The sequence below is a fragment of the Neopsephotus bourkii genome, unplaced genomic scaffold (genome assembly GCF_033783945.1).
Source record: "Neopsephotus bourkii isolate Nb327-2 ecotype Australia unplaced genomic scaffold, CSIRO-AGI_Nbou_v1 NB_1637, whole genome shotgun sequence".
Lineage (NCBI taxonomy): Eukaryota > Metazoa > Chordata > Aves > Psittaciformes > Psittacidae > Neopsephotus > Neopsephotus bourkii.
In genome coordinates, this window is record NW_026902112.1 from 5,082,476 (window position 1) to 5,104,364 (window position 21,889).

Below are 21,889 nucleotides of genomic sequence, written 5' to 3' on the forward strand. Positions count from 1 at the left end.
CTTCAAGGTTCACTGAGGATCGCCTATTTTGCAACTCAGACCGAGGAGCAGGCTCTAAGCGAAGGTGCCCCGTTAGAAGCACACCACCACATTTTTCAAAACAGAGCATTGTCCTTAAGAAAGCTTAACCATTACACTCTGGGCTTCAGTGCTGATGCCAGAGCATGGCACAAATGCTAGGAGACCATTTTGACTGATAAATGTACCTGAGTCATGACAATTCCTGTGCTTTCTCTTGCCTCCTGCTGGGAATAGCAGCTTCTCCCACATCTGTGCCAGCCCTTATTGGTTTCATGTCAAACCTTTCATTGTGCACACCCCAAATGCATTAGTAGCACTGGCATAAGCTAGAAGATGCAATGATGCAGGAAGCTATCTCACTGACTTTTCCAATAGCCTTTCTTCAAATTAGCCATTCCTGTGGTGTATTCACAGTATCACAGTATGTTAGAGATTGGAAGGGACCTCAAAAGATCATCTAGTCCAATCCCCCTGCCGGAGCAGGAACACCTAGATAAGGTTACACAGGAACGTGTCCAGGCGGGTCTTGAATGTCTCCAAAGAAGGAGATTCCACAACCTCCCTGGGCAGCCTGTTCCAGTGTTCCGTCACCCTCACTGAGAAGAAGTTTCTTCTCAGGTTTAAGTGGAACCTCTTGTGTTCCAATTTGTACCCATTTCCCCTTTAAGAGTTTATACTGAGGGCAAATTGGGAATACTGCCAATGCTTCTTGTTCTACCTTTCTTCCTCTGGATCCACTTGTTAATTCTTCTCTATTACACTGAAACTATACGGTGTTTGGGGCAAAGACCGGTTTGTTATTCCGTATTGACTCCCAATTGCCAGTGTCATCCACTGTACCAAGTTCTGGACATTAAATTACAATTCTTCTTTCTTTCTCCAACCCTTCTGGCCCATCTCTCCTCACTGTAGCTTTCCTTCCACTTGAAACAGATACGTCACAACAAGACCCGCTTGCTGAGGAGATGCTGATTGCTGCCTGCAAGAGCTAGACAGGCAGGTGAAATCCAAGACCTGTATCAGTGCTGCCCACATCGCCTGCATACAGCAGCTCCACATACAGGATACAGACTTATGAAAACAGGCTTTGCTTTCCAGAGTTGACACAAAGCAAGCCAACCGCAGGCTACCTGCATAAATCAGCAACATAAGCAACAAATGTGAGCTGAGCACTTGTCATCAGTAGGATCACAACCCACCTTGAGATCTGTGCATGGAATTTACTCCATACATCTCCCAGGATGCAGCAGCTGCCATGAAATACTTTTGCACACCAGCTTACAGTGGCCCAGGAGAGGAAGAAAATGTGATATACAATTCTCCATTCTCAACCACCTCCCTAAATCCTCTGCATTCAATCCAAGAAGGGCAGAGATGAGATAAAGCACAGGTAGGGGCAGAGGATGCACATAAGCTGCATTTCTTAAATTCTCCAGTTCTCCAGTGTCAGCAGGCCAGGGAAACAGGAGGGAACAGCAGAGTTCAGGTTAAGTGAATTTAACAAATCTCCCTAATCTACCTGGAGCTTATATGTGACTGAGCAAGATAAGGCTGAGAATGAGGATGGATGGTACCTCCAGACCCATCAGAAACACAAACCCAGCTGTCCCTGGCAAACAGGATGCAAATACTCCACCCCACCACATGCTGTGTATGAGCAGCCAGCTGCATAGGAGTACAGACAGTGGCATGACCATGTATGAGGCACCAGCCATAAAACCATAGATGTTCTTGAATGAATGCCATCACTTTCTTTACTCCACTCTCTCCAGCACTATGAGCACAATAGTCACCAAGTCCCAAAGTCGGTAGCTCTTTCATCCCTGATGAGCTGAATTGATATAAAAGAAGATGAATTAGCAGCCCTGAAACATGACAGCCTTTCATTAGTTTGTCAACAACAGTTTGTGTGTCCACACCTTCCACTACCTATAAGACACTCCGAGGCTTGGAGTCCACCCTCTCAGGAGCAGTGACACAGCAGAGACACCCTAAGAAAGTCATTTAATCTGTGGCATAACACTGCCAGTGAGGATGTCAGCTTTGGGGGTGGCTTTTGTGTAAAGACTGGTTAGAGGAAACAGTCTCTCCAGTGATCCCTGACCTTTCATTCCCAGTGTCTTCCCAGAACACACCATGAAGCATTGAAACCCCAGTTCTTGGAGAACAGTTGCTAATATTGAACAATTGCTACCCCTGGATAACAACTTCGACTTACTGGTCCACTCTTTTCACACTCCTTTTCACTCTGTCCCCTGAGCAAGGAAGGAGCAGTCTGTGAGAATAAGCAAATAGAGCACTATGCTCCTTCCAGAGGCTTGTTTCCGTGCCATGAATGCAGAACGCTAATAGTACTGGAGCACTGAGACTACTGATTATTACAGGAATCATAACTCTTTCCTTGTTAAATTATACCTGCCCCTGCTGGTAATCGTAGCCATTTTCTATGTCTTGTTATGTACAAACACAGACACATCTTGGGGTAAGGATCCTCTTTTCTATGTATGAGCAGTGCACAGCACAAGAGGCACAGCTGGTCAGAGTGGACTGCGTCACACTGAGGAGGTCATTTGTGTCTGTGTCTCACCACCTTCTCAGGACAAGGTTGGAAGTTCTATGGAAGCAATGTGATGGGACCTAAAAGGTGCTGGAAGGAGTCTGCAGTACTATGGGAGGTACAAGGATGCATAGCCCAAAGAGCTTTCATCTCTGCTTGTCCCTGAAGGTATTTCTATAGTTTGCATAAATACATGATGAACAATTTCTGGGTTGGTAAAAAGGCACATTCCAAATAGGAATTTGAGCTGTGGTGACTATGTGGTACTTTGCTATTTCAAACACACATTCATAGCTGTGTCGGACATAACTTTTGCCATCACATTCACCTACCATTCATTTCAGCTTGCCACATGACTGCGCACTGCTAATAATTTCCTTATCTCCACTGAATATTATTTGGGGGCTCAAAAAGGGGTGTCATGACATGAAGAATAATCTCCAACTAAAAGCCTGATGCTGGATCTGCTCACTCAGAACAAAGCCAGTGAGTTTCCTATGCTTTAACTTAAAAACCAAACCAACCCACCAACCTGCAGGGAATGTCCTCTAGACGATATGAAACCATAAACAGAGAATTACAGCAGGTCTTGATACCACATTGCAGGGCACAGCAGTACATGAGTCACAGTAGTAAAGAAACTTATTGAAGAGAAGTCAGGCCATGAGAACAGAGAGATAGGCTAAAATCATCACCCCACTTATGTGCCTTTCACAGTGCTGCAAACTCTTACGTTACTGTGGTTTTGTGGCTTCTCTTAATCCCCAGCTGGTGCAGTCAGGATATAACAGGGCAAACACAGCTGCCATTTAAAAAAAATGCAATTTTTGCTTCATTATTACAAAGAAAATCTGGAAAACCTGACTGTGTGCTGGCAGCCTGAAGAACCGCAATCTGATTGATACAGAAAACCCTCTCAGGGGTAATCATTTCGACCAGCAATGTCTCCTATTCAGGCCTGATATGGCATGAGGCTGGTTTCCCGTGCAGGAATGGTGGCAGACATGGCTACACCAGTCAAGCCTAAGACCCAGCACTGGCCTACTTCTGGGACAAGGGTTGAAGCTCTAAACTTGCTTTCTCTTTATAGATACCCCTGCGTGGTTGTTATTTGAGGTAACAGGGAGACTATTCCTAAAGGTGTTTAAGCAGAAGTGTAACCCGCCTTGTGTCTCATTGGCATGTCTTTTTATAGCTCAAGAGTAGATACAGCTTTCCCACTTTTTCCCCCTGTTGAAGTTACATTTAACATGCCTTGAATATGCTACTCCTTTAGTCTCTATTTTTTAGACCTTCTTCAGGTTTTGCAGCTAAAACATGAGCATGCAGGGGCAAAAAGAAGGTTCAGGATGAGCCCCATATTGCCACACAGCACGCTGCCCCTGGGTTTCAGCTCTGAAGGCTGGCTCTGCACTAAAATAACAAATGAAGTTTAACTCTCCTGCTGGTTGGGTGCCAACATGTAACTCCTAGCTCTGTGCTGCCAAGTGACAATGACAACTATGACCTGCACAGAGATGGATGCACCACAGAAATCACAGTCCCCTGGCTGCCCACAGAGAGGGAACAGCTCAAGCGAGAAACAGCTATTTTCCACCACTGCCTGGCCAAGATACCTCACTGCTGACCAGGTCTTGGGCCTGCCAAAGGGTCTCCCATCCAGCCAAACAGCAACACCTTTCACTGAAGACATTTTGCAATTAGAGCTAAACAGGCAACTTGCCTGTAACAGGCACCAAAGCACCAGGAGGGCAATTAAGTTGTTTTCTCTACACAGAGAGCACCTTCATTAAATAGCTCCTAACATGTTCACCTACAAGAATAGCCTTAATTCTCATCCTCCTTCTGTTTTACCTCTCACAGCACAGTTACTCCTCCTCCCGTTTGCAGCTTTATTTGTAACATCTCCCTTGCCTCCTTCTCCAGCTCCGCTGCCATTTGTCATCATCACTGGAGCTGTGTTCACAGCTGCTGGCTTCTTCCCTGCACCATTGCTGCTCTTACCTCAGTGTTAAAAAACACTGGCTTCATTGCTTATTCCCACCCTGTCTTTCTTATTTTAACCAAGTGGGCTGAAAACCATTCTTCTTTCCCTCTGGACAAGGCAGAAACCAGACAGGTCCATCTGTTCTCCTTACAAGATCAGTGGCGAAAAGACTGCATGGACACCTAAAGATTACATCCCACTCTTCAACAGCAATGACAGCTCTGAAGGCATGACCATATTGTAATTACTTTGTTAAATAACTCAGAGATAGAGCTATATGTTTGTGCTCTGGATGGGATAACACTGACCTGGAGCCCTTTCCAGAAATAAAAAGAAGGAAGGGAAGGGAAGGGAAGGGAAGGGAAGGGAAGGGAAGGGAAGGGAAGGGAAGGGAAGGGAAGGGAAGGGAAGGGAAGGGAAGGGAAGGGAAGGGAAGGGAAGGGAAGGGAAGGGAAGGGACCCTTACATTCTGGCAACCAGCAACAACTTCTGATCCTAGTCTTGCAAAGCTATGCTAGACAAGCTTTCATTTCTGCATGCATGTGGAGCCCGGGGACACCAACAGAGTCCCACAGGAACACGAGTTGAACCTAAGAGGCATCACAACAAGATTTAGGTACAAAACTATCAAAATCCGACGCTGCAGAAATCTAGTGATCTTGGTTTATCTTTTTATCTGAGAAAGGTGATCCAGACTTAAGACTGTAAGATTTTCATTTTACAGTCATCTTAAGGAGAAAAAGGATGTCTCGATTTCAACCTCTTGTCCAGAGTGCTTTGTAAAGTTATTATCCCAGCAAGGCCTTCAACAGCGTGATTAGGGTAAGGTTCATCTCACTTAAAACTTAATGTTTATAATGTAGGTGCCTCCATCTCAGCCATGTATTGAAGTTTCCGTTATAATCAAGGAATACCTATTTACTTGGTATTATCTCTGGTAACCAGGATGTGATTTATTAGTGTCATCATTCAGGATGAGTTGAACAATCACCAGTACTCCTATAGTAGTGGTCTATTCAGGAAACTGAGGAGATTGAAACGACTCAGCCACATTTAGACATTTACAGGGAACACGCTCATATTTAGTTCCAAGAATCCCAGCCCAATTACTATTACTGCTGCTACTTACACTATGTTACAATATTAGTAATCCACTTAAGAAATGAGTGGATCTCTTTTTCTGAGTTACTCCATAGCTCATTTGCTTGTCTGTTGCTAAATTTAAACAAAAAACAACCCCAAACCCCAACATATTAGTGGTTATAACTCAAAGTCCTGCTCTATCCCAGTCATGAATACCCAGAATTATTGATATAAGCCCATATGTTGCGGCTAAGCTACAGGCTATGCCTGTCTCTTGGAAAATTCTCAAAGTTTGGTTTAAAAAGTGGAAAATCAATGATTTCTTGTGCAAATTCTTCCAGCAGATATGCACTCCCCTATTAGACCTTATCATCATCTATATCTATAAATGAATTTATCTTGAATCATCTTTCAACCGTTGCTATATCGTCATTTATGCAATTAAAAAGCCCTCTACTACAACAGAAACTCTTAGTCCGAACATTGATGGAGCACTCAGATTAATGATTGTGAACACATTATCTATTTCAGCTTGCTTGGAAATTAACTCTTGGTAGAATGAGTGAAAACAAGCACCGCCAATGAAGATGAGCACTGACACATTTCCATCTGTCCAAAATCTCTTTTCTTCACTCATCGCAGTAATGTTTTCTTTAGAGTGCTCTTTCCAGAAAACTATAAGATAGTACTCTATAACAGAAAAGCTTCCCTATGGTCTCCAGTAAAAGGTTGCTTTGAAAGTTGTTATGCCCTGCTTTGGTGCATGGGAGCAATCTTCTGTTCTCATCTCATTTGCTGGGGAATGTGTGATTCAGGCAGCAAGATAAAGCATTCAGTCCTGTCTATAACTCACTAGAGAAAGTTGCTGTCCATTTGTTGTTACACCAAGAGCTCCCATCTTGCATTTTTCTTGGTTACCAGCACTGGTAGCAAATGGAGCCGCAAACCAAGACCTTGTACTATTATCTCAACTCTGGGAACAACAGCTGCAGATGTGATTCAGGCTGTGTATGAAGTATCAGACAGATCTTGGGTTAACCTGTATGTGGCTAATCTTCCTCCTACCACTGAGACCAGGAATGTGGATAAACTCAAGTGACAGTCTGTACCCTTTCTGGGAAGAGAGATGGGTGTCCACCTCCACTTCATGTTCCCTCTTTCCAAAGAGAACAGCTGAGTCACCACAAGAAATACACAGGCCAGCAATAAATCGCTTTTTCCCTAACACCACCATCACCCCTAGAGCAAAGAGTGATCAGGATCAGTGACTCAGAAGTGTGTAGGTCTGAATCACAACAACCCTAAGAACTTCTCCTACAGTGATGCTGTTTGTGCAGGGACTCTAACTTCGGGCTGTCCCTAAAGTCACAAACTAGTCCAGCAGAAGCACCTTACCACTGGATGCTGGATTCAATATCAGGGAGCCGTGCAACCAAAAAGGGGACACTGATGGTAATGATACACAAGATGATTCAGAGATGATTTCTGCACCTCGCTCCATGTGGACAAAGTAATTCCTATTGAGTCCCTACTCTGATGGAATTAGAGGCACAATTTTAACCCTGACATAAGTGGAACTCAATGTAAAAATCCAGTAAGTTAAATAAAAGAGATAGAAATGACCAAAAGGTAAACATAGGTATGTCTGGGTAAGAAACAAATTGTCATGTCAGCTCCATCAACCCGCCAACTGAAGTCAAAGTGAACTCTACTGTTGTTGTCATGTAAAGCACAAAAGAAAGGCTAAGGGGTCACATGAAAAGCATCAATGAGTGGTGCTGTGCTTCATTAGTGAGGTGATGGATGTCACCAAAGGAAGAAGAAAAGATGGCATTGAATGAGGAGGGGACACGAAGAAAAAGATGGAAAAGTCAGGAGGAGATGTAAAGCAGGGATAAATTGCTGGAGACTGAATGATTCTTCTGAATGTTGAAAAAATTGTGGAAATTTTGAATTGCAACAATATCAGTAAAAAAACTGAATAGCCATTGAGAAGGGTTAAATATTTTCAATGAACTCTAGTGATTACACCAAAGATTATCCATTAGCATTTCCCAGTGTCAGCACTCCATAGATAATGTTGGTGCTAGTCAGCCTTGAGGCAAGCAACTTTTGTTGTGGTTTAATATAAGTGTTGTTTCATACACAGAGGGCTGACCTGCCCAGCATCTCAGTCCAGATATTACATCTCACTTCTGTCCGAATATATATTCAGGACTGAATGAAGTAGGGATAAAGGAAGACTCCATGACTCTGGGCCTAGAAGTCTGCCTATTATAAGAAATGCACAAAACAACGTATTCCATGAAAGGCAACCAAATCTATCACTCCTCACAATACAAAGTAGTTCATACCTTGGACATGCACAGATCTTAATTGGATACATCCCTGAGCAGCCTGATTTGACTTTGAAGTTAGTTTTGCTCTATGAACTAGACTGCAGACCTCTAAAACCTTCCAAACTAAATGGTTTTATGGTTGTAATTGTCAGCTCTCTGCTACAGCCCCAACATCAGACTCGACCTCATGAAGTTTAACCATGCCAAGTGCAAGGTCCTACACCTCAGTCAGAGCAATCCCAGTCACAGCTACAGGCTGAGCAGAGAAGAGATTCAGAGCAGCCCTGCTTAGAAGGACTTGGGGGTGCTGGTCGATGAGAAAATGAACATGAGCCACCTCCAGTGTGCGCTTGCAGCCCAGAAAGCCAAACGTATCCTGGGCTGCATCAAAAGGAGCATGATCAGCAGGTCCAAGGAGGTGATCCTGCCCCTCTACTCTGCTCTCGTGAAACCTCACCCGGAGTACTGTGTGCAGTTCTGGTGTCCTCAACATAAAAAGGACACGGATCTGTTGGAACAAGTCCAGAGGAGGGCCACGAGGATGATCAGGGGACTGGAGCACCTCCCGTATAAAAATAGGCTGAGAAAGTTGGGGCTGTTCAGCCTGGAGAAGAGAAGGCTGCGTGGAGACCTCATAGCAGCCTTCCAGTATCTGAAGGGGGCCTATAGGGATGCTGGGGAGGGACTCTTCATTACGGACTGTAGTGATAGGACAAGGGGTAATGGGTTCAAACTTAAACAGGGGAAGTTTAAATTGGATATAAGGAGGAAATTCTTTCCTGTTAGGGTGGTGAGGCACTGGAATAGGTTGTCCAGGGAGGCTGTGAATGCTTCATCCCTGGCAGTGTTCAAGGCCAGGTTGGACGAGGCCTTGGGTGATATGATTTAGAGCGAGGTGCCTCTGCCCATTGCAGGGGGTGGAACTTAAGGTTCTTAAGGATCTTAAGGTCCTTTCCAACCCAAACTATTCTATGATTCTATAATTCTATGACCTGCACCAAGAAATGGACATAAAGACAGTGCTTTGCTTTCTTACCTTCTCCAGCTGCACTGTATTTGTTAACTGTATTTGTTAACCTCCCCTGTGGCAGGGGAGTTGGAACTAGATGATTTTAATTTCCTTTCCAACCCTAACTATTCTATGATTCTATGATTCTACCTAAATAATTGTATTTGTTAATTACATAACTGCATTTATGAGGGAGGAAAAATAAATCCTCTCTCCCTTTCAGGGAACAGAGAGGGAAGGAATGACTCCATGCTTACAATGAAGCCAGCTCCCACTGCGAAGGAAACAAGCCCTGAACACTGTGGTGTGAGTACTGGCAACTATGGGACAGGTTGGTGCTCACTTGTTATCTTGCCAGGGCTTCTGCATCTCTCCTATTTACCCCATTCCTCAAGCTGCCTTACCTTACTGGGAGGGCACGACTGTTGTTGCAGGGAAGTACCTCACCAGAGGCACAGGACATTGCCCTTGGCACTAGCAGAATACCAATAAAAAATGAGATTTTGTAGAGGGTCCAGAACAAGCTTGTGGTGCAGCAGCCAAATCCAGTTGTTGTTCTGACTGTAATAGATTTACCCTACATTTGTACTGACATGCCTAAAAGAGGTTGCTGGCTCAGTATTTCTGCAAAAACAAGCAAAACACAAACCAGCAGCTGTTAAAGGAATACACCACCAACCAAAAGCACTTCCTTATGTCAGGGTGTTTTCATGCATCCAGATTTTGTAAAGTTCTCTGATGATTTCAGCATTAGGTTCAATTATGCTAATTTACTGATTCAGCTGGTGTATGAAAGTGAGTATGCCCTCTAAAATACTGAATGGTGCTTACATATCTATAAAGCTTTACAGAGAAAACTATAGCACAGAAAAAAACAGCCTAAGCCTATGAATGACCCTCACAATCACCTTCCTTCATCACATGACATTCAAATTGACCTTCAACATTTGCTACAGGCTTCAAAAAGACAGTGTTCAAGCCACTTAAAGTGCTTTCTGGTCCCTAAAATGGCACGTTCTAGAAAGCAATGTTTCCTGTCCATTGATTTGGGGGCCAATTGGGGTGATAGAGACAAGAGGACCAATGCAAATGGACAGAAACTCAGGAATAGGAAGGAGGAGAACTGCTTCTGGCCAAGTCCCACCAGAGTTACACCACTGCCCAGGTAAATCCCAAGTGGTCACAAGAAGATGGAGGGAAAACAGTCTATCACAGCTCTTGAGTTCGAGGCTTAGTACAAGAGCTGGTGCAGTCTTGGTTTGAGCATAACCTCAAGATCAACCGCAGCTATGATTATAAATTAAGAGCAAATTTATGGGAGGGCTCAGGGAGATAGACCCCATAGCAAACCAAAGAACAAAGGGAATGTGGAAAGGCAAAGTTAAGACTCCCAACAACTGAAAGGTCTTAAAGCTGCTGCCAGTCAGCAGCGTAAGTAGGATGGTGAAGGACATCACCTACACCAGCACATTTTCCGTTGGCATAATGTCAGGGATGACTGTAGTCCTGTCATGGCCTGGGATAATAAGTAACCACATGCGTATAGGTCTTGAGGAAAGAGAATTAGAATTTTATGTTTAACCTAATATTAATAAAAGCCTACGTAATAACGAGTCATACTCCTTTTGCCTTTAAAGGTAGGACTCATCTGTCTGAAAGTGGCTTTTACTGCAGTCACTTACCAAAGATCAGCTCACCTCAGCTCCTGCTATAGACAATGGAGAGTTGCTCAGTGGAGCTGAAGTTATGATTTATCTCCATCTAAAGCAGACCCCTACATCTGACTGGATGAATTGCACCATAAAATCTATTGACTGTATTGACTAAATCTTGACTGACTATAAAGAGAACTTAAATACCTATTACACACACAGAACCGTACATGAACATATCTAAATTTAGTGATCTTAATGTGGCTTTGTATCCTGCCTCTCAGGTCAGGCAAAAAGTTTCCCATCCCTCGGATGTTTTCGATGTAAATACCTAAATTCAAGTTAGTCACCTGAGGTCTCCTTTGTGGAAAGTCTGAGGCACTGCAAGAGATGATTAATCTCTCCTATTTTAGAATCATCTTTGGAATAAGATTAATTGTACTCCAGAAAGTTCTATTTCCTGTTTTTCTTCAGCAGCTACAAAAGGAGTCTAGACAACTACCTCAGATAAGGCACTAGATGGATAGGTCCCATTGTGGCTGTTGAGAGACTGCCTCTCAGCTCCTGAGAAAAAGCAGGGAAATAAAGTTGTTTGAAGTAGTTTAGCACTGAAGAGAGCAATGTATTTGAGAATGTACTATTCTGAGAGCAGAAACTGCCACGAGTATGCATCTGCCAGATCTCACCACCCCTGCACAGCCATTGCACCCAGAACCTGACAAGGTCATGGAGCAACATCTACAATAAGGAGTGAGACGCAATCCAAGTGAGAAATGTCCAAATACCAGCACCAGTGCAACTAGCAATATCTTCCTTAGTGTTTTACACAAATCAGAAGCTTGGGAATGGTCAGAGGGCTCTCCCTCCTGGATCAGTGCCACCAAAAAAGATCATTTTTGTTTTAATATGCCAAAGATGTCGGGGTGAAGTGTTTGAACCTCCATAGGAGTTTGATCAGCACAAGGAATTTTGAAAAGGAAAAGGCAGAAGCCTTGGCAAAGTTCCATGAACAAAAAGGCAAAGATGTAGAAAATAAAATGTGTTATTGGACATACACATAGGGTGAAACCTGTATTATTTCAGTGGGGCAGGATTTCTTGGGTCTTTAAGTGAAGGGTCTTATCCCAAAGCAAAGGAGCTTTTTGCATAGACATTGAGGCGGTAAGATCTTACATATGATAATTATGTCCACTGTGGTAACCCAAAGATGCTCAGTCCTGCTGTCTGTCCATGAGGCCAGCTGGCATAACTGATGTCCATGTCACTGACCTCCCTTGCCTCCAAAGCAGGAAGCCACACACAGCCTCCTACTGGGAGCAGTCCCAGGTCTGTGGCAGCACTTGATCAGTGCCCAGTCGCTTGGTTGTCTCAGACTAAAACCACAGCAGAGGTCATCCAGAGATGTTGTTATTGGCCAGCACGTGTCACTGCTTGGGAACATCCCCAGCAGGGCTTTGCCAATTAGTCTAGACATAGTTAATGACTACTCTTGGCATGAGAAAAGCTGCTGCCGTAGCTGCAGTCTAAGACTGGTTCTGAGCTGAGGCCCAATGCATCTGGTGCCACTGTGCAGACGGTATCTGAGGTCAGCTCTGGGAGCCTCAGCCGGTTGTGTGCATTGAAATTCTTCCAGCATGTCTCACAAGAGCAGCGGTGTTAGCAAAGGTAGGAGAGCAAATTCCAGTTCATGTAATTACCTTCCTAAATTAATTCCCCTGCAATTTCAATCAGCTGCTCTTGACTTTCCCTCCTCAGGGTGTAATCCCTCCTCATAAGCACCCTGATCAGCGCATGGAGAGGCGCGAGGGGAGCAAAGATAAGCAGAGCTGATGATGCACTGCTGAGAGCCTGGTGGGCAGCTCCCCACCATGCGCTTTGGGGATTTCACTATCAGTCCCTCAGCAGCTGTACTTGCTTCTGCTCCATCCCCACTGAAACCAGAAAACTGCAGACTCTGTACTTGCAGCCAGTGAGAGTGCCTTGTAAAGCATCTTCTGGCTTAGGATTAACATCTTTGTTGTTCACCGGATGCTAGGTGTAACCCAAATGTAATAGCTCCCATAAAATATATAAGAACTACCACTTGGATGGATCAGGGCATTTAAGCTTTCAGCACTGCTTTAGCTCTACTCTAGCAGTGAACAGCATTAGGAACATTGAATTATTTTGTTATGGGAGATGCACACCATGTCACAAGCATGAGATAACTAAGATGGGAAGATAACAGTTAAATGCTTATCACTGAATTAAATAAACAGAGCCAAACAATCAATTTTGAACAAAAAGGAATGAGGAAATATTTCTGATGTGACATAGGTGCAATGTCTTGTAGCCAGTATTTCCAGTACTAATCCAGATGACCAGGAGAAACTACATGGGATTAAAAACTGTCTTCAGAGCCATAAAGAAAGCCATAACAAATGGCATCAAGTTACACAGGAAGGGGGGAAGTTGTTATTTAGTGAAACGCTGAATGGATTTTCTTAGTTCTGGTCTTGTGAAGTGCTTCCTTAATGAGCTATAAAAAGAATTAAATTGAATGTTAATAAAACGATGAAGTACCAATCTGGAAGGTGATCAAAACACCAGTGGCAACAGAAGAAAATAAACAAGAAAAGCATCTGAGATTTAAAGAAAAAACACCACCGAAGAGCCAACATGACAATCAAAAACTAATATGGATTGGCAAAGGAACACAGAACGCACGCTGCAACACAGCTCTCAGCAGCAGCTCTGAAACCAGGGAGGACAAGTGAGATTCAAGTATCCATAAAATGAAGTCAAGCCTGTAAAGTTAAAGGAAGCAAAAGACAAGAGCCAGCCCAGACAGGATTAGGGTTCCTCCACTGCTGCTGCTAATGGACCTGTAATGCTCTACTACCGTGTACCAGCGAGCTAGAAAAAGCAAAGTAGGAAAGACTTGGGCAATATTAATGCATGTAGCAAAAGGGTGAGAGGACATACCACCTCAAGAGACACTGGGTGCCTCTCATGTCAGGGTCTCAGCATCTCTCCAAACTGAGATTTAGCAGTGTTGGAGATAGGCAATTCCAGTTCATGCTTATTAAAACTTACACAGATGAGCAAAAGGCAGCACCTCTAAGGAGGGCAAGGTGTTATCCTGGTGATCATAACCAAAGGCAGCTATTAAGGTACAAAAGGGATGAAGGCCTGTGGCAGGTCCTGTAGAGAACTGTAGCTTAGGAGGATCTCCGCAGGCCCAAGCAGAGCAGCAAGCTGGTTGTGCAGAGGAAGATGATGATACCTAGTGCTGCTTTCCATCAAATCTCAATTATTTCTTGTGCTTTGGGTGACCCCAACATCACCTTGGATAATTTCCTCCTGACATCAGTGGAACCTCTGACTTGCTCCAAATTAAACATGCTCTTAAGCTGTTTGCTCACTGAAGGCTGGGGAAGGCAATTTACAGATTTCCAGCCTGGAAGTTCTCCCAGAGTGCTCTTTTCTAAAGTAGGTTACCATGAAACTAAATATCCCTGGGCATGCCTCTCTCCCAGAAAATGCTACGTTTCCCACCTATCATCCTAGGACAGAAGCAGCGTATACTTAATGGTTCTTGTGGACCTTACTTTTTGTAAAGCTATTAATATTTAAGTTATCCCATTTAATACAGGATCTGCCAGAAGCAATAGCAGATGCAATGTCTCCATGGCTCCATTCCTTCTGTAAAGTTCCACTCTCAAGAAGGGAATATAGCATTATTAAATACAAGGAGGGAATACAGTACATTAAATACAAGGAGGGAATGTATTACATTAAATACAAGAAGGGAATATAGCATTATTAAATACCAGAATACACATTATCATTTATTTATACCATGCAAGGCTGATCATGATAGTACCCAACCATCCAGCTGCCTGGCTATGGCTAAGGTCATCAATCTATTAAGTTTTTAAACAAGATATAAATGATCTTAACACACACTTGTCTGGTTTTTGTTTGGAAAGTTTCTTACAGCTGTTAAATGAGATCAAATTTACCCAGTTTCAGACCTTGTCCTTGAATATTCATGCCACCACCTGACCTTGCACATGCCTCTCAATGCAGGATATGAGTTTTCACTGACCATGAAGTACAGATTTGTGCTTTACATATACACACAGGTTTGTACATAAATAAAGAGAATTTAATCAAATGATATTTGAAGACAAGGAGTCCCAAAGAAAGAACGGAAAGATGCCAGAGGAGTATCCTTTGGGGCTACTTTGGGGGTGATGTTTAAGAGTAGGAACTGCTGGGGTACCTTCATGATCACTTGCACGCACTCAAGCACACAGTGGTACACCTATAACTGATACTACATCTATGTAAGGGGTTTAAATCCAGATTTTTTCAATATGCACAGCCTTTGGTTACTATTTTTGCCATAAATTTGTTTTGACTGTTTCTACATTCTGCACCAAAATGAGCAAAATGGGTTTGGAACGTCTCTCCCTTATAATTTTTAAAACATTTCCCTAAACTCCATCTCAGATTAAAAGAAATAAGTAAAACCCATGTGGCCTCGCCATTCAGAGGTACCCAGACCCTGCTGCTCCCCAAAATGATCTGGTGGTTCCTGTAAGAAGCAAAGAGTGGCACAAGGAAATGAGATGACTTTTAGACCCAATGAGACTCCAGACACCCATCTTCCATGCTGAGTATACTGCAGTAAGTCTTGGCTTTACTGCTGACAGTGCCTTAAAGACCGCTAGGGTAGCACCAAGATGGTGCTGTTCTTCACTACCAAGTTTCTCAACAGAGAAGAAAAACACAATTTCCTGGCTGCTGGAGGAGCTTTGCTGTATCACTGCTCACCAAAACAATGACATCTGGGGCTGTTCAGTGTAATGCAAATTACAGGGGGGCTGTGACTTCTTTCTGAGGGGCTTATTCCTAAACTGAGCTGATGCCACTGAAAGCCCAGCTGATGATGCCACTGGATGCACCAATGCTTGCTCACACTTCCACCCTCCCTTGTGCATCAACAGCCACAATGGATCTCAATGACCATCCACATGAGGCTGCATCGCATGGTGCGAGGGGGACTGCACTTGCAGAGTGGTGCTCAGAGACCCCCATCTCAAGGGGTTTGGGGATATTGAGCCTCTGGTGCCAACAGCCCTGTGCCTGCAGCTCCTGAGTGAGCAGCACCAAAATTCGGCAAGTTAGCAGGGTAACCATGGCAACACCGAGCACAGGCTGATCAACCCAACCATGGGTACCCATGCTGGGAGTGGGTCTCGCTGTCAGGACAGATGCCCTAGCAAGGAGATATGAGGCTGTAGGTGAAAACACTCCTATCCCCACCAAAGGTCCTGGTCTGTCATTTCAGAGGTAGTTTGGGTGCCTAAACAAGTGCTGGGCACCTCTAAGCTGCTGAATTGATTGTGAAGCTACAACCCAGGATCCCAAGCCACTCACGTTACACAGGCTGTGGGTTGCCCAGGCTCTGTTGCCCTTTCTCATTCCTACCAGCACTCACCAGCAGCCCGTGACCACAGCCTGCAATAAAGGCTGATCCCATACACTGAGATACAGTCGGATCTCACTAAACCACACACGAACCCCGGGCAGACTCCACAGGCATCTGCAGAGATGCAGCAGCAGAGGTGTGTGGTGAGGTCTCCAATGACTAAGACTTCATTATTTTTTACAAAGTATACTGCAGAATATTTACCCCTGCATTACGATGAATTAGCATAAATAATTAAAACAGAGCTCGCATCGGTGAACACATAAGCAAAGGGCACTTGCTAATGGACCAGGCTTGCTCTGCTGCTCCTGGGACTTACTTAGAGACAAGGCCATGCCAAAAAGGCCAAGGAAGGATTTGTCTTTATCCTTTCTACCCCAAACCTGTTCCTATCTCACCCCAGATGGCTGACACAGGCTGGTGGATCAGCACACCTTATGGAGCATCTCCCAAAGGGCAAAGAGGAAAACAACAGTAAGTCCCGAGACGTTCAACCTGCTCCCAAGTCCCACTGCAAACTCTTCTTCAAACAACACACCTACGATCAGTCATGCAAGAGGTGCTTCCCAGAAATGCTCACAATCTGATGGATCGCATGACTCTGCCTTCTCTTTTTATTCCAGGTATTAAGCAGTATAGAAAGAAGATTGCACAGCAAATAGGGAAGGGTTTTCAAGCGCTCCCCGTGGTTTTCCTCCCTCAGGAGCATGTATGCTCTGGTGATCTACACCAGCAGAGTGCAGCCAGTATTGCAGACTTTCCCAAAAAAAGGACAATTTAATCCCAAGTCTTTTCCTAGCCTTATTTTTCCCTGAAAGTAAAGACTGCAGTTGTCTCAGAGGATGGTATGAAAATAAGAATATCTCCTAGCTACGTCTCTTTCAGCATCTCTCTTCTCTGAGACTGAAAATTTTCCACAAATTGATGTTCTGTATTTTATTCTCTTTCTGGACTCTCTCCACTATCCACCAAATATTTTGTGCTTACAATTAAAAATAAAATGGAAAAACAAAATCGTGCTTGTTTGCAATTCTTCATTCGATTCACTTCTGCGTCTGTGCATAAATAAAGCATTTGGATGGCTGGTGGAGGTGAACAGAGCTCGAATCAGTCTCCCTGGCCAAAGTACACATCCCACGAGGCACAGCTGCAGGGGTTTCCTGCAGTATATTGTACAGCTCAACATGAAGGAAAATACAGTACAGCATGGGAACAGCAGTTGTACCTGCAGAGAGACGACCTATGGAAAGAGCAGGGTTAGACTGTAGCCTGACCTGCAACCCCCAGGAGTCATTTCCAAGCCAAATACCACAAGGCTTAAACCATACATTTTTAATTATTTTTAATATTTTTTACTGAAAATGTTGTTTGCCTTTACAGAGGTGAGATTTCTTCATGGGAAAATCAATTTTCTCTTACCAACTACACCACTAAGATATTGCTATATTGCCAAGAGTGAACTCTGGTGTTCTAGCAAAAGAGAGATGCATGGGTGTTATGTAGATCCCCTGTCTAGCAGAGCTGACAGAGAATATGTGTTTTCAGATGGTGAAGAAAACAAAGTCAGCTTCTTTAGCACCAAATTGCCTTCCTCTTTGCTATAAGGATAGGCTTGGACATGCTCACTTGTGTAGAACAGGGAAGAACTGCAAGGAAAATATCTGGTGCTGCTTTCCATAAATCACTGCCAGTGAGAGCCAAACACTGAAATTCGCATCAGGAATTTGCCCCTTTCTCCCCTGCACCTTTGTCCCTAGGGCTAGGTAGGGCCTGATCATGTTTATGCATCATCATTCAATTATTTCAATAGACTAAATCATTTCAGTAGATCTAACCCCAACTAACCTAAAAAGAGTGTTTACACAGGCACTGCATCAAACCTTATTTATGTGCACATTGTAACCATGAGATACACAAAGGATCATGACCCCTTTGCAGCCATATGGGCATTGCTGTACGATTTAACACGATCCCATCTGCACCACCCTATTCAAAGTTCTGGCAGGCAAAGCTTCTGCAAAGACCTTTGCAAAGCCCTTTCCTGCCCGAAAACAACACCCTCGGTGCATCCTGAAAGTCATAATTCTCTTTCATCAGCAGCTTCCCACCTCCTGTATCCTGGGATATACACAGCACTGGAGTCTTTTGCATCATCTCTTCATTAAATACCCCTAAATGCTTGGATCTGTAAGGAATTCACCACATTCATCCGTGATCCATCCATCAGCTGTCTATTCTCTGTGGCTGCTTGCGTGAGAACATCCTTCTTACTCTTAATTTTGGTTGCATGGTATTTATTGCAAAGTTACTCAGAAGACAAAGTGTAACACGTCATTAAGATAATGACATCAAGATAAATGGGACTTCTCTTCAAAATTAAACCAGCATCAAATCTGTAGATTATACGGAAAGGCTGGCAAGCTCTCACCTACCCAAGGGAAACTGTAAACTGTTCTAGTGTGAAAAGAGGCACTTGGGGACTGCTGGGATGGCACTACACGGTGCCACGCAGCACCTCCAACACGAGAGAGAATCCTTTTCAGAAGGAATAAAGCTAAAAGGCAATTCATTTGAAAGCAAGAACAAAGACTCTGGGTATCAGCTTAGGTGCTGCATCCCCACAGCACTGCTCCCGCTCCCAAGCAGGTCATCATTCTCCAGTCGCAGGAACAAGCTCTGGAGCCTGTCAGCAAGATCTCAGCACACTCTTCCATCATCTTCAGCAGAATTCTTTAGTAGGGTTTGATCCTAGAGCGAGGTGAGAGCCCTCAGCTTCGCCTGAGTTCACCAGAAGCTGAGAATGAACAGAGACACAGAGCAGCCAACAGCAGACTTGGACTACAAAGCCCCCCTGAACATCCTGTGAAGATATGGGCTATCATTTGTGGGCTGATACACCAGGACATGTGTATTTTACTGCTTTCAAGGATAAGGACTCCTAAAGGTGTCTTTTTTCATTAATGTTGAATTTGGCACTGATTCTCTTAACAAGACTGTTATTAACTTCTGTGAAAGCAGGTCAGACTCACACCCCGGTTTTGCAGGACTGAGTAGTCACCAAACAGAAGTTGGCCACACAGAGCATCGCATCCTCTCCTAAGAAGGATGAAACCTTACAAACACATGGAATTTTTTCCCTATTCTATGATCCATGTTGCACAAGGATCTCCAGGCTAACCACACACCTAGAGAGCTACCTAAAATGAATGTTGTAACTTGGAAATTCTTAGACCATTGCAAATAAATGTGAGTCTCTTTGCTTGTCTGATCTTCTCTATACTCACCCTCTGTTCTATTGCTTATACCCCATGAGCCTGGGCATGGATTTGACCCAGCTGCTATGGCGAGATGCCAACTGCTCAAGGTGCTAAACCCTCACTTGTACAGCATGTGGGGAGGCTGACCAAGGCAAGAAGGAGGTGCTCCTCTACCCAGACATGGATCTCCCCAATAAGAGGCAGCATTATGCAATACTGAGCACAATGAAGAGCAAGCTCCAGACCAAAGAGTCTTCCCAGCAAAACACAGCCCAACGCTGTTTCTCCCCGCCTGCTAGCACAAGTTTTCCCCTGGCAAAAGAACTGACAAGGTGTCCATATTTCCACAGAAATGAAGCTGGAAAGCAGGCACCCATGTCCCAAGATGCACTTTATGAAAACACTGAGAATAGGGGAGCAGAAACAAGTGAGCGATACACAGCAGAGGTTCAGTAATGAGCACTGCCTGTCACTGTTTGCCCAGGGCTAAATCCCTGCCAACACCAACAAGGAGCTTGCCTGAAGGTAAAATCATAGCCCTGCATTCAAGGTGTGTATTTGCAAGTGCAAAGACTACACCAGTGATCAGGACTTCCCCAGACCCAGCTCCAGGCTCACAGCCCATGCAGCCTACAGCACTTTGCTTGTCTGTGGCAAGCCAACCAATTTCAGAAATCACTGCTCAAGTCCTTTATCACGCTGCACACGCTACGGCAGTAAAGAAAAACAGTAACACCGTGATCAATGCTAATCCCTTGGGTTTTCAAACACAATTCACAACACTAAAACCCACCTTTATTTTAATAGGACTCTGCCAACTCCATTCTACGCTGTAGGCAGATTTATATTTTCTATATTCCGCATGCAAACTTAAGGGAACAGAATTTTTAGGAACAAAACCCAGTGGTCATTAGCTTGACTTGTCACCCCTGGGCCACCAAAGGAGTTTGTTGCACCTCAGCTCACGTGTGGTCAGTTTAACTCTGCTTGGCAGTGCTGCAACGCTCGGGTTTCACCCACCGCAGGGCGATGCTTTACTGGACCAAAACCCGGCGCTTTCCATCTGACACTTTATTGCAGGAGCGGATTCCCTCGGGGTTTCTAACTGCGAGTTCAACCGCACGCCGTGCTCCAGGCTGAACTGAAGCCGGCAGTGTTTCCCTTAAGCACTCCGAGGCTTAAAACTGCTCGGAGCTTGATCTTTCCAGCATCGGTCCCTTTCCTAAGGGGTAAAGCACAGGGGCTCTCCTGTGGTGGTGTACGCACACCAGCGAGACACCGACCGAAGAGAAGCTGCTCGTCTGGGGAACCCCCGACAGTAAATAAATGAAGGAATACGTCCGCTCAGCAGCACCCCCCATCCCCAGACACCTGCCTCCCACCGGGGCTGCACCGAGCTCCCCGGAGCGCTTTACACCGAGAATGATGAAGCAAAACGGTGTCCCCGGGGCAGCCCCGCTCCGCGCCCCGCGGCGCGCCCGCGTACTCACACGAAGGCGTGATAGAGCAGCGCCCAGCCGCGGGGCCGTTCCAGGGCGTCGTAGATCAAAGTTTGGATGCGGCGATACTTGGCGTGGTTCCGCTTCACCGGGCGGCTCAGGGGGGTCTTCGCCAGCAGCCCCAGCCCCGGCGGGCTCCTCTTGCCTCCCTCCTCCTTCCCGCCGCCCTCCAGCAGCAGGGTCCCGTCGCGGTCCGCACCGGTGCCCAGGGCCAGCGAGCCCTGCTCGGGGTCGCCACCGCCGCCCGCCGCCGCCGCCCGCCGCCCCGCCGCCGCCGCCGCCCCGCCGGCAGCGCTACCGCCCGCTGCGCCGCGCCGTGCCTTCAGCCCCATGGTCACCGCCGGGCCCCGGAGGAGAGCTGCAGATCCGCGGCGCAAGCCCCGGGAGCCCCAGGGCCATGATCCGAGCTCCCCGCCCCTCCCCCCCAAAAGCGATTTCTTTATGTATTTATATATATACACACGCGGATGTATATATATAGAGAGAGGGAGGGAGGGGGGCGAAAAGGTGGGATGGGGGCTGCGATCACACCCCCGTCAGGTCATCCTCGCCGGCGGCACCGGAGAGGCAGGAGAGCGGCGGGCACCTGGGCCGGCGCAAGGGAGGGAAATCATCGCGGAGTTTATTTACCAGCCCGATGCCCGAGCCCCTTCCTTCCCCCCCCCCACCCCCCCCGCCTCCTCTTCCTCCTCCTCCTCCTCCCAGCTCCTGCCTCCCCCCCCCCCCCCCCCAAGCCCTCACGTTAGGGAGTGGCCCATTGTATGCAGCCAGCAAATAGCCGGGCGCCCGCCCCCCGCTCCCCCGGCCCCGGGTGTCCAGTCATCCACGGAGCGTGGAACACCGGAGAAACCCCCCCCCCCTTCACCCCCCTTTTCCCGGTTGCCAACCCCCAGCAGCCGCCTCTGGGGCCGCCGGCGCCGAGCGGGGAGATCCCGGCAGCCGGCGGAAGGGGAGACCCCGCTCGACACCCGGGGATCCCCCTTGCAGCATCACAGCCCCCCTCCCC

General features: G+C 45.7%; 1 protein-coding gene across 2 annotated transcripts in view; it reads right to left on the reverse strand.

The window, feature by feature from the left end:
- Positions 1 to 21,538, reverse strand: part of KCNQ3 (potassium voltage-gated channel subfamily Q member 3) — a 194,115-nt gene extending 172,577 nt beyond the window's left edge. For both annotated transcript variants that reach the window (XM_061374129.1, XM_061374128.1), the window contains exon 1: positions 20,875 to 21,538. In XM_061374129.1, the coding sequence (XP_061230113.1) occupies positions 20,875 to 21,215 (341 nt within the window). In that variant the 5' untranslated portion in view covers positions 21,216 to 21,538. The remainder of the gene's footprint in view (positions 1 to 20,874) is intronic.
- Between the last annotated feature and the right edge of the window lie 351 nt (positions 21,539 to 21,889).